Raw genomic sequence first — 15,522 nt, 5'->3', positions numbered from 1 at the left:
GGCTCTTTTATTCCTTCGCAAGAGGATGACGGTGTAACCCTTTGTTTCTCAGAACCTCAGTTCCTGTCCAATAACATCATCTCCCTTAAGAGTCTTCATGTGTCTCAAAAAAGATCATGTGTACTGATTAAATGACTTTAATAATAACCTAGTAAGCTGTCTATGGGGTTATGCCAATGAATGCAATAAGGAGCCTGTTCTGTTTTCACATTTATTCAACCCAGGTTTATTGACTACTTGATCCCAGGCACTGCCCTGAGGAATCAATGAGAAGAAGACACACAGATCCCATGTGCCTCCACGATGGGCTTATAGTTGTTTTAAACAATATATGGGAAATGGTAGGTTTGAAAGGAAGCTCACCCATCAACCAACACCCTTCTTTGAAGCCACTGAGGAATCTGAACGAGAAGTAAAGAAACACACCCAAGGCCACACAGCCAGGAAGAGGGCAGTGTTTGCATGGGAGAGTTTCTGCCTGAATAAGAACCTTTATGAAGATACCGCTTTTTCTCAACAGATTCACCAGCAGGCTTCTAAAACAGGTTGGAAGACTCGTTCCACCTCTTGCCTACTATATTATTTAAAAGTTCCTAATGAAAACAAAATAATTATGGAATATTGAAAAAAATAAAATAAAATAAAATAAAATAATTTTTAAAAACAAAACAAAACAAACAAAAAACTGCTAAACAATTCAAATCCAACAATTGTGTTTTTGATTATTTTGCCCTTCTATCCTAGGCACATCACTAAAGCTCTAGGAGGAAGCCTCAATGGCCCAGCATGTCCCCAGTGCAGTCTATACAACAGCAAATGTGGGGAGCTGCACACTCTACCCTCTCCTGAGAGGCCCCTCCATGCACACTGACCTTTTACAGGCTATTTTAAGTCTGAGAAAGGCCACATATAAGTGAGCTTAAGTCAGCAAAACCCAAACAAGTTTGGCGACAGGCCCCATTTTCCCCTGCAAAGCCTGCTGGTGTTTGGAAGAAACCATATTCTAATGAGCAGATTGTAGGACATACTGCAGTGATCTCTAAGAAGACAGTATGGAGAGTGACCTTACCCAAGGCCACAGGGCTGGTGAGTCCAAGATTAAGGCTAGAGCCTCAGGTCAGGAGAGGCTGCACTCTCCCCTTTGCTGGGTTTCCAGCTTCTCAAGGTCAGCAGCTGAATTTTGGGAGGGTGGAAGAAGTGGAAGGGGCCCCACACAGCCCTGTGGGCAGTGAACAAGGAGCTCGTAAAAATCAGTGACCAAAACAGCTCCAGCCTGAGGACAAGACGGAAGCTGATAAGGAGATCATAAGAACGACTAACAGCACGCAGCAAACTGAACCCGTCTACAGGTGAGTGCTCTCAAGCAGGCTGCAAATCAGATATCCCTGAACACGGAACAGAGAGCAAACCTGTCTTTGGGATACAGCCCTTCGTGTAGCCGTCTACAAATGACTGTTTTCTGGCCAGTTCGGTCAACCAAAGCCGCTCACAGGCTGAGAGCCTACTGTGTGCTGGGCCCTGAGCCAGATGTGGGTGCTCCTACACCAGGCAAGGCCAGCCTTCTAGGAGAGGGAAGTCGAGCAGAGCTGGCACAGAGGAGGTGCTCAAGACACACTGAAATACGTGAGCGAGCCTGAGAAAAGATCTTTATTTTCATAAAGAGACTTGCAGGCTGAGAGTGAAACGTCTTTATAATTCCTAATTTGAGCATTTTCCCAAAATGCTTACGGCTGCTGAGCAGTAAAGGGATACTGACTAACCGACCCACCCACTGAATGAATAAATGGATGACTGACTGAATGAATGAATGAATCAATCAATCAATCAACGAACACACAACCTTAAACCTCTCCATCTCTCCGGCATGGGCTCAGTCCTAACCACGCACGCATGTCACCAGTCCCTTCACAGGAGGGATTTGCAAGTAGAGCAAGGGCTTCTCCCTTCAAAATTTTCCTCTTCAAACATCAGAAATTTCACATGCCTAATTCCACTGGGGCACAGCTGAGAAACAGAGGCCCAGGGAAGCAATATCCATCCACAGTCACTGGTGGCCGCAGAAAACTGAATTCCCCAGGGGCTTCAGCTCCTAGAAATCCTACGTTCTCGTGAGTCAGCTCCTAGAGCTGAAAGTGGTGAGTCACCACTGCTCAGGCAATAAAGGCTGTAGGGAGAGGACCCTCCTCAATAAAATCACGAGATTTAAAGACAAAACGCCCACAAACCACCAGAGCCAAACCGGGGTCTCCAGGGAGCCGCTCTCCTCAGGAAAGTGCGGTTAGCCCTTGGAGAGCTGAGGGTCCTTCTCGCTGGCCAGCTTTGTGATATCACCATACCTGAGGGACCCATTGTCAATACTCTGCCTCCTACACTCAGTCCAGAAACACTAGTGAGCACCTACTGTGTTGCCACACCCTGGGTTAAATGACAGTGAGCAAAGCAGTATGATCTGGCCCCATGGAATTCACAGTCCTTTCAGTGAGGCAGACACTAAAATATAAACACATACAATGAGAACTTGTGTCAACTGATTGCCATTTCTATTTTTTTAAATATTTTATTTATTTATTTGACACAGAGAGATCACAAGTAGGCAGAGCAGCACACAGAGAGACAGGGGGTGGGGAGCAGGCTCCCTGCTAAGCAGAAAGCCAGATGTGGGGCTCAATCCCAGGACCCCGAGGTCATGACCTAAGCTAAAGGCAGAGGCTTAACCTACTGAGCCACCCAGGTGCCCCTGATTACCATTTCTAAAACACAAGTCAGGGGCACCTGGGTGGCTCAGTCGGTTGGGCGTCTGCTTTTGGCTCAGGTCATAGTCTCAGGGTCCTGGGATGGAGCCCATGTCAGGCTCCCAGCTCCACGGAGAGTCTGCTTCTCCCTCTGCCTCTGCTCCTACCCCCTCTCCTGTTCACTCGTTCTCTCTCAAAGAAATAAATAAATCTTTTTAAAAATAAAAATAAAACACAAGTCTGGCCCTATCAGCCTCCTGATAAAAAATCTTCCGAGGTTCCTCACCCTATGTAAGAATAAAAATAAACAGACAACCATGAAAACAGCCACCTTTATTGGGTATTTACTATATGCCACGTACTTTATCGTGATTAACTCAGGACATGCCCCAACAACCCACTGCAGCAGAGCCTATTATTATCACCACTGACCAACCAAGAATAGTTTTCCACTTAACTGCAGCTCATAGTGTATGCCTCCTGCCCTCACACCCGACTTTGGATCCTGTAAGAACTCACCTTATCCATCTTTCTGTGTCTGCTGCACAGGAAGTATTCGGCAAATGGCCACTGGATGAATAATTAATTGACGGATCAATGGGCAAGTTTCCTTCGAGGCATTATTGGCTAACGAGCTCAGTTTCAACACTAGAAGTAACTGTGATGTACAAAGAGCCAGAGTCAGACCCGAAACCTGAGCCCGAGGCTTGTCTCTGTGCGATCTCAAGACAAACACATCATCACCCTAGTCCAGACTGCTTAAAACTACTGATGAAGAAACAAGATATTATAATAATGAGCCTAAGATCATCTACATGTGGATGTCTCTGAAACATCATGGGAGGGGGCTTTAGGAAGGCCTCTGGAACTGCACATTGCCTGCTTTTAGAATGAGATCTAAACTTGCAATTTTAGAGTAGGGTGGACTGATTGGGCCTGTGGGTGCAAGTGACACACATCCTTCCACAGCTCAGTGGTTGCATAAAGCAGATTTACTCCAGTGACAAATATGCCCAACCTGGTGTTTAAAAAAAAGAAAAGAAAGAAAGACAGAAAGAAAAGAAAAGAAAAGAAAAGTAAAGAAAAGAAAAGAAAAAAGAAAAGGAAAAAAATAAACAAGCCTTACTCAATCGTGTGACTCTTGAACTTGGGCTTATTGGTTTCAAGGCCCATGCTGAGGGTAGAGATTACTTAAATAAATAAATAAACCTAAAAAAAGAAGGAAGGAGAGGCACCTGGGTGGCTCAGTGGGTTAAGCCTCTGCCTTCAGCTCAGGTCATGATCTCAGGTCCTGGAATGGAGTTGAGTGCCGCCTGTGCTCTCTGCTCAGCAGAGTCTGCTCTGCCCTCTCCTCGCCCTCCCCCGTCTCGGCCCCCACCCCACCCCGCCTGCCTCTGCCTACTTGTGATCTCTCCCTCTGTCAAATTAATAAATAAAATCTTTTTAAAAAAAGAAGAAGGGCACCTGGGTGGCTCAGTGGGTTAAGCCACTGCCTTCGGCTCGGGTCATGATCGCAGGGTCCTGGGATCGAGTCCCGAGTCGGGCTCTCTGCTCAGCAGGGGGCCTGCTTCCCTTCCCCTCTCTCTGCCTGCCTCTCTGACTACTGTGATCTCTCTCTGTCAAATAAATAAATAAAATCTTTAAAAAATAAATAAATAGATAGATAGATAGATAAAAATTAAATAATAAAGAAAGAAAGAAAGAAGAAGGAAGGAACAAAAGAAAGGGGGAAAAGAGCCCAAATTGGACTCATTCACTCTTCCACAACAGCCAACCAAGACTTCATTACAGTTTCAACCTATCCCAGGAAGGTGACCTTATTAGAAGTCAACCTGAAATTTTCTCATCCGCACTAGAGAGATCACACGCAAGATTAAAACCCGGCCATTCCATCTCCAACCCAAAAAAGGTGTCTTGACCTGAAACAATTGTTACTTTTGCTAATAACTTTCTTGCCCACCCTCCTTCCTACAAAAACCTTCCTATTCTGTACACCTCCTCACGGCTCCTTTCTACTTGCCCAGGTCATGAATCATTTAATAAAAGCCAATCTGATCTTCAAGTTTACTTGGTTGAATTTTGTTTTCTGACACTAGAAAACCCCTTTCCAGAGAAGCATTTTGGACAAACTTGGGTGAGGCTGCCACCCCAACCAGACCCCAGAACAGAGAAGCTGATGACACGCAGGAGCCTGTGTTCCCATGACGGCTGTGAACAAACCCAAACCCGAACTCTCAGCTCCCACCTCTCCCCTGGGGAAGGCCATGGATGCAGATTAACAACCAAGTGTGGCTAAGGCAACCGCAAACACCAGCGCGATGGCCCCACAGCTCCGTCCTTAAGGAGAACTCAATGCGGGTATGTTTGTCACTGCAAGGGAGGGCAATGGTGGGAGCTGTTCTGTCCTAATGTTGCCTAATGGCCATAATGAGGGTAAGAACACAACTCCCTACCCTATAGGGCCATGTGAGAATTAAATGAGATACATCAGCCCAGTGATCCACACCGAGCCTGACACCCAGCATCTTCTTAGAGGATTGCCAATGGTGATGATGGCGGTGACAGTTGGTGGATAGAACCACCTGACGTAGGAAAATCCAGCCAAAGGCTCTTCAAAACCAGGAGTCTAGAGAGAAGCAGATAATCCTGTGACATACTCTCCTGGAGAAACATGCTGATACTTTCAGAAGAGAAGACAAAGCAGCACCCATTCCCAGAACGGACCAGAACCGCCCAGATGTCCTGGACCTTGGGATAGGTCCCTAGGTCCCTCTGAAAACAGAGGTTCAGCCTCTGCCATTGGGAGATGAAACCAGGTAACAGGGACCTGAGGAGATGAACTTCCCCAGAGTCAAGAGAAGGAGGAGGACATGACAACCACGGAGAGATACCACTGTTCACCCAATGGACTGGCAAAAATGAAAGAGCAGGAAGAGCTGGGGTCCAGCAGGAGGGCAGGCAAACAGATCTGGCACCCTGTTGACAAGCTGTCTTTAGAGAATGACTTGGCAATATGTAGTAAGATCTTAAATGTATACACAGGACGGTGCAACAACTCCATTCCTCAGTAACTTCCTAAGAGAACTATCTGCCCACGTGTGCAGGAGGCACATACCCGACAGTGTTAGGGCAAACAATGGGACCCACATACCCACCACCCACAAGAACGAGGCTCAATAAACAGTGGGATTCTTATGCCACACATATGCTATTCATTTCATAGCAGATAAAAGGAAGACTCTCATGTACTGTCTTGAAAACATTTTAAGACAGATTATTGAATTTTTTTTTGAAAGGTTACAAAATAGACCAATAAGCATAGTATGACTGCCTGTATCAAAAGAACAGAAGGGGGGGGGAGGAAAGAAAGAATGGCTTTTTTTCTCAGTATGTAAGCACCTAGAAAAAGTTCTGGAAGGAAATATACAAAAGTAGGTCACAGAAGTTACTTCTGGGAAAGGCAGGTGTGGAGTGGGGAGGCTGGGAATGAAATTCGGGAAGGGTGTGTCACCTATTTTTAACTAGGAAAAAATATATCTATGCATCTCTTGGGCATTAAAATTAAATTAAATGAACACATTTGTGTTTTTTTTTTAAGACATATCTCCTTTTTTTTTTTTTAAGATTTTATTTATTTATTTGACAGAGAGATCACAAGTAGGCAGAGAGGCAGGCAGAGAGAGAGAGAGGAGGAAGCAGGCTCCCCACGGAGCAGACAGCCTGATGCGGGGCTCGATCCCAGGACCCTGGGATCATGACCTGAGCCGAAGGCAGAGGCTTTAACCCACTGAGCCACCCAGGCGCCCCAATACATTTGTTTTTAAGAAGAAAAAGAGGAGGTGGAAGAAACAGAAAGAGGTAGAGGCCACCAAAGCTAAGAGACAGTCTTTGCCTTCTTTCAGGGACCACCCACACACATAGACATAATCAACTGAGAAATTGTCCAGTTTCTAGGAATGAGTGCCCACAGCTTTTAGAATCAAATATTTAATTCTATACCACATTAGTCCTATTTATACCAACTCTCCCTTCTAAGTCATAGAAAAAAATCTCTCATACTTAACAAAGGTCTCCTCCTCTGGTGTCAAAAATTGGAGACAGGGAAAGGGGAAAAAAGAAGTCCTGCTATTTCCAATTCTCGATGGCTTCCACTGACATACACAGACTGAGATGAAGTCCTACATTGTATTTAACTGAGGCATGTGAGAATTTCAAAATTTTTAATTTTTAAAGATATTTTTACCTTTCCTTGTTTTCTTCCATTCCTCTAAAGACACACTGATTCATTACTGTGGAAATGTCCATAGACACAGCATGGCTAGGCCAGGTCTTCTTTCTGAAAGCAAAAACAACCAATATGTATAACCTGGGCATATTTATGTTATAAACACACAAAAAGTTGTATTAAATACATACAAGGGGAATATACCAAGGGTGGTCCAGTGTCCACTGAAATCCATTCTCCCTTTCTGCCACAGTTATTTGAGTTTTATCAGGGACTACATCTCCCTGGTGTCCTTGCAGGTAAGTTCCCAGTGGAATGAGAGAGGAAAGGTGCCACCTACCCATCTACGTATTAAAGACTTGGCACACAATTTACCCACCCTTCTCACTGGCTCCCACTGGCTAGAACTCAGCTGGGACTGTGCAGATGATGACCTGCATTTATAAAAAATAGAGCAACAAGACAGAAAGCAGCTGGGCCCCGTGATTGCCACCTTGGAACTACTACCTTAAAGAGAAATTGCTTTATTCTTTAAGTCACTGTTTTATCTGATCCTATTTTTAAGGCTAGTTAATTCTCATCACAGTTGGCACGATCCTTAAATATTCCCTTTGGGGCCCTTTTGAGGGTGAGTTTGGTTATTTGGAGCTTCTGATGTCCTCTGTCTATGGAGACAAGTAAGGCCAAACTATTTTCAATCACAACTTGGGTAAAACCACACGTAAGTTACGTAGTACTCAGCCAGTGTTAGATGAATGAAGATGTTAATGAGTATGTAATACCTTCCAGTGGGGAGACCATCAAGAGCAGGACACCTGGAAGAAATAGGGACACTGGAACCCACAGGCATGAGCTGTGAGCTTTGCTTCACAAAATGACTACGTGGAGTGGTAAAATATCCCAATGATCATGATATCCACAGGTAGGGACTTGAGTCTATGTGCTTGGAAGCAACAGAAGCTAGGAGAGACATGGGGATAAGACAGAAAACTAGAGAGAGAACGTTTCAATGGGCAGAGGGCTCTGCTGGCTCGTTCTTCTGCCCCGTGACCATCTTCCCCGGGTAAGTCTGAGATGGGAGGTGGAGCTTCCCTCCTCAGCCTCATGTACTGCATTCCTCCCCACCTGGGGTGGGGTTAGCAGGAGAGCAGATTCTCTTTCGAAGGCATGGTCTCAAACCCAAACCAGCTGCTTCATCTGGTGTCAACCAAAGAAACAGCCGTCAGTTTCAACACTGGAAGACTGGCTGTGCAGACCATACTGAGAGAGCGAGTACTGGCCTTCAACCTGGTGCCTCCTAGGCAAAAGGGGTTTCGGGGTAGGTAATTCAGACACCTGTGATCCTCCATGATCTCCCATGCTGCTGCATCAGGCTGCTGAGCCTCAGATCTGCTTGGCCCAATCTCCCGCCCAACCTCCTCCATCGGCCCCACCATGAGTCTGGCCTTTTTCCGGATCAAAGCACTATAGTGGAGCACCTGGCTGGCTCAGTCGGTAGAGCGTACAACTCTTGATGTCAGGGTTGTAAGTTCAAGCCTCATTTGGGTTCAGAGATCACTTTAAAAAATAAAATATTTTTTTGAAAAAAAGTCTCCATGAGGATAAACTCTCAAATCCAAGTGAGCAGGACCGGATATCTTGGACTCCAGCATCCCAAGGCATTGGAAAGAGTAGGTATTGGGGAGAATCCCCAGCCACAGTCTCCAATGCTCCTCTTTTATTTAACTTGCAAAAAGCACACCATGAGATATTTTTAGCATCTGGATCCCTGTCTGGGACCACTGCTCTGGCTTCCATCAGAGCTAACTTCATCAGCTAAGGCATGTGCATTACAGAGGGGCCCAGAAGAAGGCAAGAGGGAAGATGTGGACCTGGAATGAGGAAAGACGGAAGGGTAGTGAGATGTGGGCTCGGAGTCTCAGAGGGCCACCACCTCCCCATCATCCCCACTATGAAGGGAGAGGGGAGAAAGCAAGCAGCCCACACCAGAGTCACTTCTGCAGCCCACTTCAGCTCAGCCTGGAGGCCACATCTGCTCAGTGTACAAGCCCTTCCACAGTACAGTAACCGCTGCAAGGGGGTTCGACACCTATGGCGCCAAACTCTGCCAACTCTCCTCAAAGCCCCATTTCTCAAGCAGCTGTGAGGGATCAGACCCTGCCCTCAAAGGAGCCCCAGCTGGTTCCGGGTCAGGGTTTCAGGATTTCCCTCCCCGTGCTAGAGAAAGTATTCCGTAGACAACCACCAATAAACCATCACCTTTCTGCCTGTGGCAAGGGGCAAGGATTGAGGGCACCCAACTCTTATACTCCAGCCCTGAGGGGTGCCCAAGGCCAGGCACTGTTGTGGATTTTTTTATTCATTTCTCACATCAGCCCAGGATGCAGATACCGCCTCACTTTACAAATCAGGAAACTGGGCACAAAGAAGATCTGGCCATATGCCATATAGACAACAAAACGGTAAAGTCGAAATCTGAACCGAGCATTTGATCTGGGAATCCGTGCCCCTAATCACTACATTATAATGTGCACAGTAAAGCTCAGTGATGGCTGAAGGAATGAACAAACAAATGATGAATGAATAGCTTCAAAACAGTTTCAGGAATGGGGGGGCTCTGGGGGGACAGTGTCTCTATTAAGCCCTAGGATGGTGAACCATGAGCCTGACCCTGGATGCCAACCAATGGGTGATATTCTCAGACCCACCCCAAGACAGTCAGTCCCTGAACACTCTGAAGCCAGGGTTGCCAACTTCCATAAAAGGAATTTATTATCCTAATGCCGTTGTCCCAAATAACCACAGCTACCTGTGTGCAGGCAGTAAACTCTGGGCTTGCACCCAAAGGCTTTTAATCCACCCACGGCCCCACGGGGAAGGCAAGACCATGCCCATTTGACAGACGCCAAAACCAGAGCTCCGAAGGGTCCGAGCAACCTAAAGTCACAGCGCTTGCAGGAGGGCAGTCTTCAAACACTGAGCAGCCAGCCGAACCGTCCAAGCTTTCTGCTGAGGCACGATATCCACCACTCCAACTTGCTCAGTCACAGAGTCGCAAAGATCAGTGGCGTTCTAACTCGGAAGCTGAGAAGTTCTGTATTAATCTCACGTGACTCAGGAGTTCTCATCCCAGTCACTTCCATGGAAGAGGAATTCCACTTCACCCCAGCTAAACTCTGGGCACCACCTCTTCCTCATTCCTCTCCTCGGCTGGCTGGATCAGTGTGGACCAGCATTTGCTGAGCACCAACTTCTTGTAAGGCACAACCCTGTCCCTTAGACACCAAGCCCTGTTAATTCTGCACTGAAAAATCTCTCTTCTCAGGAAGCACCGAGTGTTGGCGAGGATATACAGCAACTACAACTCTCACCCCTGCTGTTGGTGGGAGCACAGGCGGGTCTAACCGCCCTTGAGAACGGCGGGAATACTTGCACTTGCTCCTAGGACCATATGTGCACCAGGAGACATTTTCGAGAATGTTCTCAATAGTACTATGAGTAACAGTTTTCTATTAGTTTCCTATTGCTGTTGTAACAAATCACCAAAGACTTAGTGGCATAAAACACAAATTTATCCTCTTATAGTTCCAGAGGTAAGAAATGAATCTAAAATGGGTCAGCAGGACTGCATTCTTTCTGGAAACTCTAGAAGACGACCCATTCCCTTGTTGTTCCCACCTCTTGGAAACCACCTGCGTTCCTCATCTCCCGGCCCCTTCCTCCATTTCGGAGCCAACAATGTAGCATCTTCAAATCTCTTCTCTCGCCTCTGCTTCCATTTCCATGTCTCATTCTTTGAATTGGACCCTCCCTTCTCCCTCTTATAAGGATCCTTGTTACAATGGCCCCATCCAGATAATTCAGGATCATCTCTCCATGTCATGATCCTTAACATGGCAGAGAGCGGTAGTAAATGTTCATTAATCTATCAAGCTATAGTTATGATCTGTGCCCTTTTCTGCAGGTATGTTATGCTTTAATAAGAAGCTTTAGGAATTTTGTAACAACTAACTGTATCTGTTTAAAGCCCCCCCCCAACCACTCCACTCAAGTTCTCAGTAATCCTCTCAACAGATAAGGATGCCGAAAGCTTGTTCTCTCTAAATCACCACAGCCATGCTAAATCCCCCAACTTTGCATCCTACAATTCCAGGCCAATAGATATAAAAATACAATAAATGTATTTAAAACAAAGGAGGAGGAAGAGAAGCAGTAGCTTCTCTGCCTCTCTCATTCCATTTCCACTCCACAGGCACGTGTCATTTCACCTCTGGATGAAGCAGATCCCAGCTGGCCCCCTCATCACCCCCTACCCTGGCAATCACTGTCCACCCGACTGGCCCGGAATATTTCCCTGACACCTGCCCCCTGGTCCTTCTCCCTCCTTTCACCCATCTGACATGTCCACAGGGAGCCCCACATCCTCCCAGGAGCTCCCCCCAGCTCCTGGAGGACATGCAATACAAACCACGGAATTTGGACTTCTTTGCTACTGTTACATACTAACTTTTGGTCATATCAAGTACCGAAATCTAAGCTCCCTCCAAAGACTGCAAACGCAGAAACAGAAATCAGATCTTGCACATTCAATTCTTACTGATGTGAACTACTTACACTAATGAAGAACAACTACTAACATTAACCTCTTCTGTGGAGCCCGTTTCATGTCACGTTCAGTGTTCCTCATGCATTATTTCATTCCCTCTTCTCCCAGCCACTGAAGTGGATGCTATCATGATCCCTCTTTTGAACAGGAAGAAACTGAGGCACAGAATGGCTAAAGAACATGCTGAGGGTCCCAAAGCTCATCACAGGAAGGATGGGATTGGAACCTATCCAATCTGATTCCAGAGCCCACTCTGCTTCCCTATGCCCCCACCCAAAAGCCAGAGTTAGGTGTATTATTGGTGACATGCTTGATCACAAAAAACACACACACACATATATTTTTAATATGTTATAAAAACCAGTACACAAATAACAAATCAAGACTCTTCACCAAATAAGATCTTTTCAGCCGCAGATCTCAAAGGAGGACACGCCCTCTGCAGGGATTTGCCAAAGCTCTGCATATTCCTTGCTCTGCATCATGCTTGGCATCCAGGGGGCTTTATAAACATTTATCAGTTAAAAAAAAAAAAAAGCCAGAATTTGTCCTCTAGCCTTTTATCAGAATAGGGAGAGAGATGGATACTTTTTTTTTTTTTTTTTGGCCTACCAATCTCAGGGTCAAAGCCAACGTCAGAGTTGAAGGCTATTGGACAACTCAGTCTGTGACCACAAAGTCCCAAGCCACCTGCCCCAGATGACCTCATCTCCTCGATGGCCAAGCATTGTGACCTAGAGACCTTGGCTAGTACCAAGGCCACCACCCCGGAGGGTGGCTGAAGCCACGAAACTGAAGCAGAGATAATGACATCAGCAGTCCTGCGGTCCCTGGCATATCATGTGGCGGCTGGCTCAAGCCCAAGCACTCCCTCCCCTCAAGCCCGCCCCACGGTCAGGTACCTGTGCTGTCCACTTACCCTCATCCTCTCACAGATCGGCTCCAGCATCTGTGTGGATACAGAAGAAAGGGGCTGTGCCCAGGAGCAGGCACGCTATCGAGAAGATGTTACTTTTAACTGGCTTCCTCTGAGGAGGAACTTGGGGCTGGCTGGAGGTTAAGATGGGCTTCAGTTATATCTGTACCCCCAGCATCTTTACAAGAACACAACAAAAAAGTGTTTTTATATTTTGGAGGTTATTAAAATTGTTTCAAAGTTTCTTTTAATAAAAAAAATGTATCATTACAGTACAGTGTGAGACCACAGCAATAGAGAGATATATAGTTACAAGGGGATCAGCACCTACATTAGCCTGAGGGAATCATGGAAGGCTTCTCAGAGGAGGCACTGCCTAGGCTGAGTTTTGAAGGAGGAATAAGAGCTTGCCAGGCCAACAATCCAGGATTGCTCTGGGTGAAGGGCATGGCGTAAGGAACCACAGGGAGGAAACAGAGGTCACAAGAGTGAGAAGAGGGTAGAAGGAAGTAGGAGGAGGGATAGAATACCACAGTACCTCCGCTTGATGGGCTGTGCACTGTCAAGTTAAATGACATAATTTATGCTGAGGGTTTAGCCAAGAAGAGGCACTTGTGAGTGGCTGGCATTATCCACTGTTACTTGTATGTCTACTCTATCCTCCCTGGAGACCAGACTCTGTGGACCTCCTGGGGGTGGGGGTGGTTGTTGGGGCAAGAATTTGAAAATGAGATCCCCACAACCACTCACTGGGAGACACTCTGTTCACTCAACCACTCGTGTGCCCCCCACCTTTCCCAGAGCCCGTCAGTGCCCCGCTAGTCTCCCTCCACATCTCTTCCCTCATCCCAATCCCACCCACAGGGGTGGAAGGGTCTCCCCAGCTGCACCGGATTTCCTGACACCCCAACCATGAACCCACTGACAGGTATAACAGTAGCTGAACAAACGAACAAGACAGCTGACAGCACTTTTCCACACTAACGAAGGACAATGCGAACCTGCTTACAGAATCAGGACATCACGGATGCCAACACCACACAGCTGAAGAAATAACCACGGGGAGCCAGCCACCCCAGAACCACAGAAGAATGAGGTCCCAAGAGGCAAAAACCCCATAGCACCCACCCAAGTCCTTCTGTCACTCTATCAAAGAAAGGTGTACCCTAGAGACCCAACGACTCAGGTGCCACAGCCCCAGACACAAAGTCAAGGTGCCTCAGCGAGGAAATGGGTGCAACAGGCTGATGTCATTTTCATACTTGCTCCAACAAGCAGTTTGAACTCCACACTTGCCCTCGTGCCGGGCAGCCTCCGGGATAGGCAGCTGGCTCTCTACGTGTCTTCATGACATGGAGAGGCTGAGCCAAGTGAGCCACAGCGGCAGGTAACAGCACCCGTTCTCACCGACTAGGTCAAGGCTGTGAGTGTGGGCATGGCAAGCTTATTTGGGGAGGCATGGACGGGAGATTAGGTCAGTTCCTGGGGCTCTCATCCCAAGCCTCCAGTCTCCCGAGTGCGAGCTCACAACCCAGGGTCTAGAACAAAGGGCCAGTGGGGATACCACCGGTGGTCAAGTCCTGTCCAGGCTGCCTGTACTTACACCAGAGAGTGTTCTGAGTTCAGCCAGGGCATCCCTACTCCCATGATTCTTATGCCAGGGTAAGTTCTCATATTCTATAGTTTCAATGCAACAACAACAACAAAGTTTGAAAAACCTAGCTTCATAGGAAACTTCTACCACCACCTGCCTCTCTCTAAGTCTCTCCAATAACGTCTTTAGTGGACACTTGGTACATTTCTGTTGGTGGAGAGAGAGAGAGCATGCTTATCCATTCATGGAGGAGCAATGGTAGGGGGGATAAGTAAGGCACCGTGGTCAGAGCCATCAGAGTCTCCCATCTGTGCTACCCGAAAGAAGATGGATGCTGCCCCAGGGAGGGCACAGACAGCCCAGGGGTCATCACAGCCCTCACTGTCCTCCTCCTCTTCACCATGGGCAACAGTGACAGGGGCCTTCCCATGTCCCCAGAACACTGTAGAGGACTTCAGATGCTCTGATTCCATTTCATCCTCTCAACAACATTGTAAGGCTCTTATCTCTTTCTCACAGATGAGGAAACGGACATGCAGAGGGCTTATGTGACTCGCCCAGGCCCCCAGAGCTAGTGAGTGCAAGGGAAAACCAGGACATGTGCACACTGTCCCTCCTCCCTCAAACAAAAGACCAAAAGGGAAACAACGGTCATAGAAAATGGTCCCAGAAAAGGCCTCGTGGCAATTTTCCCAGTTGGGCAAAAAACAGTCAGAGATTTTTCTGACCTGTTCCTTTGCCAACCAGGGCATTTGCTAAAATGAACTTCACAGGGGCGCCTGGGTGGCTCAGTGGGTTAAAGCCTCTGCCTTCAGCTCAGGTCATGATCCCAGGGTCATGGGATCGAGCCCCGCATCGGGCTCTCTGCTCAGCGGGGAGCCTGCTTCCTCCTCTCTCTCTGCCTGCCTCTCTGCCTACTTGTGATCTCTGTCAAATAAATAAATAAAATCTTAAAAAAAAAAAATGAACTTCACAGAACACTGACACACATCACACTCACTAATTTAGCAGGAGCACAGTAGTCCAGTTTGCCTCCTTATTCCTTACCTGCAAAGACCAGTGCCCAGTACAGCACACCGGATGCCCAGAGAGGGCTTCAAAACACCTGCAGAAAGATGAGCTCTCCTAAAAGCCCAATCAGAAATCACATTTCATGAAATTGTATGTAGCTAGCCACTGGGAGACAACTGAAGATTCATGGGAATTTATGGGGCTCGAAGGGGAGGAGATGAACAAGACCTATCAAGGACCTACTCTATACCCATATTAAGTCACAACAGATCCCCGTGAGATGCACGCTGGCATCCACGTGTTGCAGAGCAGGAAACGAACTCCAGCTGCAGCAGCTAGGTCAACCTCCAGCACCTGGAACGCCATGGCAGGGGCTGAGCTGCTGGGTCTGACGGACTCCTAGGTCCAGGCTTCCAAACTTCCAACACCCCCGAGACT

The 15,522-nt window shown here is 47.2% G+C and overlaps 1 protein-coding gene across 4 annotated transcripts in view; it reads right to left on the bottom strand.

Annotated features, from left to right (window-relative positions):
- Positions 1 to 15,522, bottom strand: part of ARHGEF3 (Rho guanine nucleotide exchange factor 3) — a 312,629-nt gene that overhangs the window by 270,559 nt on the left and 26,548 nt on the right. For 2 of the 4 annotated variants that reach the window (XM_082739204.1, XM_082739205.1), the window contains exon 2: positions 6,976 to 7,068. The exons of 1 other annotated variant lie outside the window; for it this stretch is intronic. In XM_082739204.1, the coding sequence (XP_082595330.1) occupies positions 6,976 to 7,037 (62 nt within the window). In that variant the 5' untranslated portion in view covers positions 7,038 to 7,068. Of the gene's footprint in view, positions 1 to 6,975; positions 7,069 to 7,297; positions 7,387 to 15,522 lie in introns of those variants that run through there. One more of the 4 variants, XM_082739203.1, reaches the window with a different exon arrangement.

This window comes from Mustela nivalis, assembly GCF_964662115.1.
Source record: "Mustela nivalis genome assembly, chromosome: 1".
NCBI classification, from domain to species: Eukaryota; Metazoa; Chordata; class Mammalia; order Carnivora; family Mustelidae; genus Mustela; species Mustela nivalis.
Note: the sequence above shows the minus strand (reverse complement) of the source record. Positions and strands in the feature narration are given on the sequence as shown.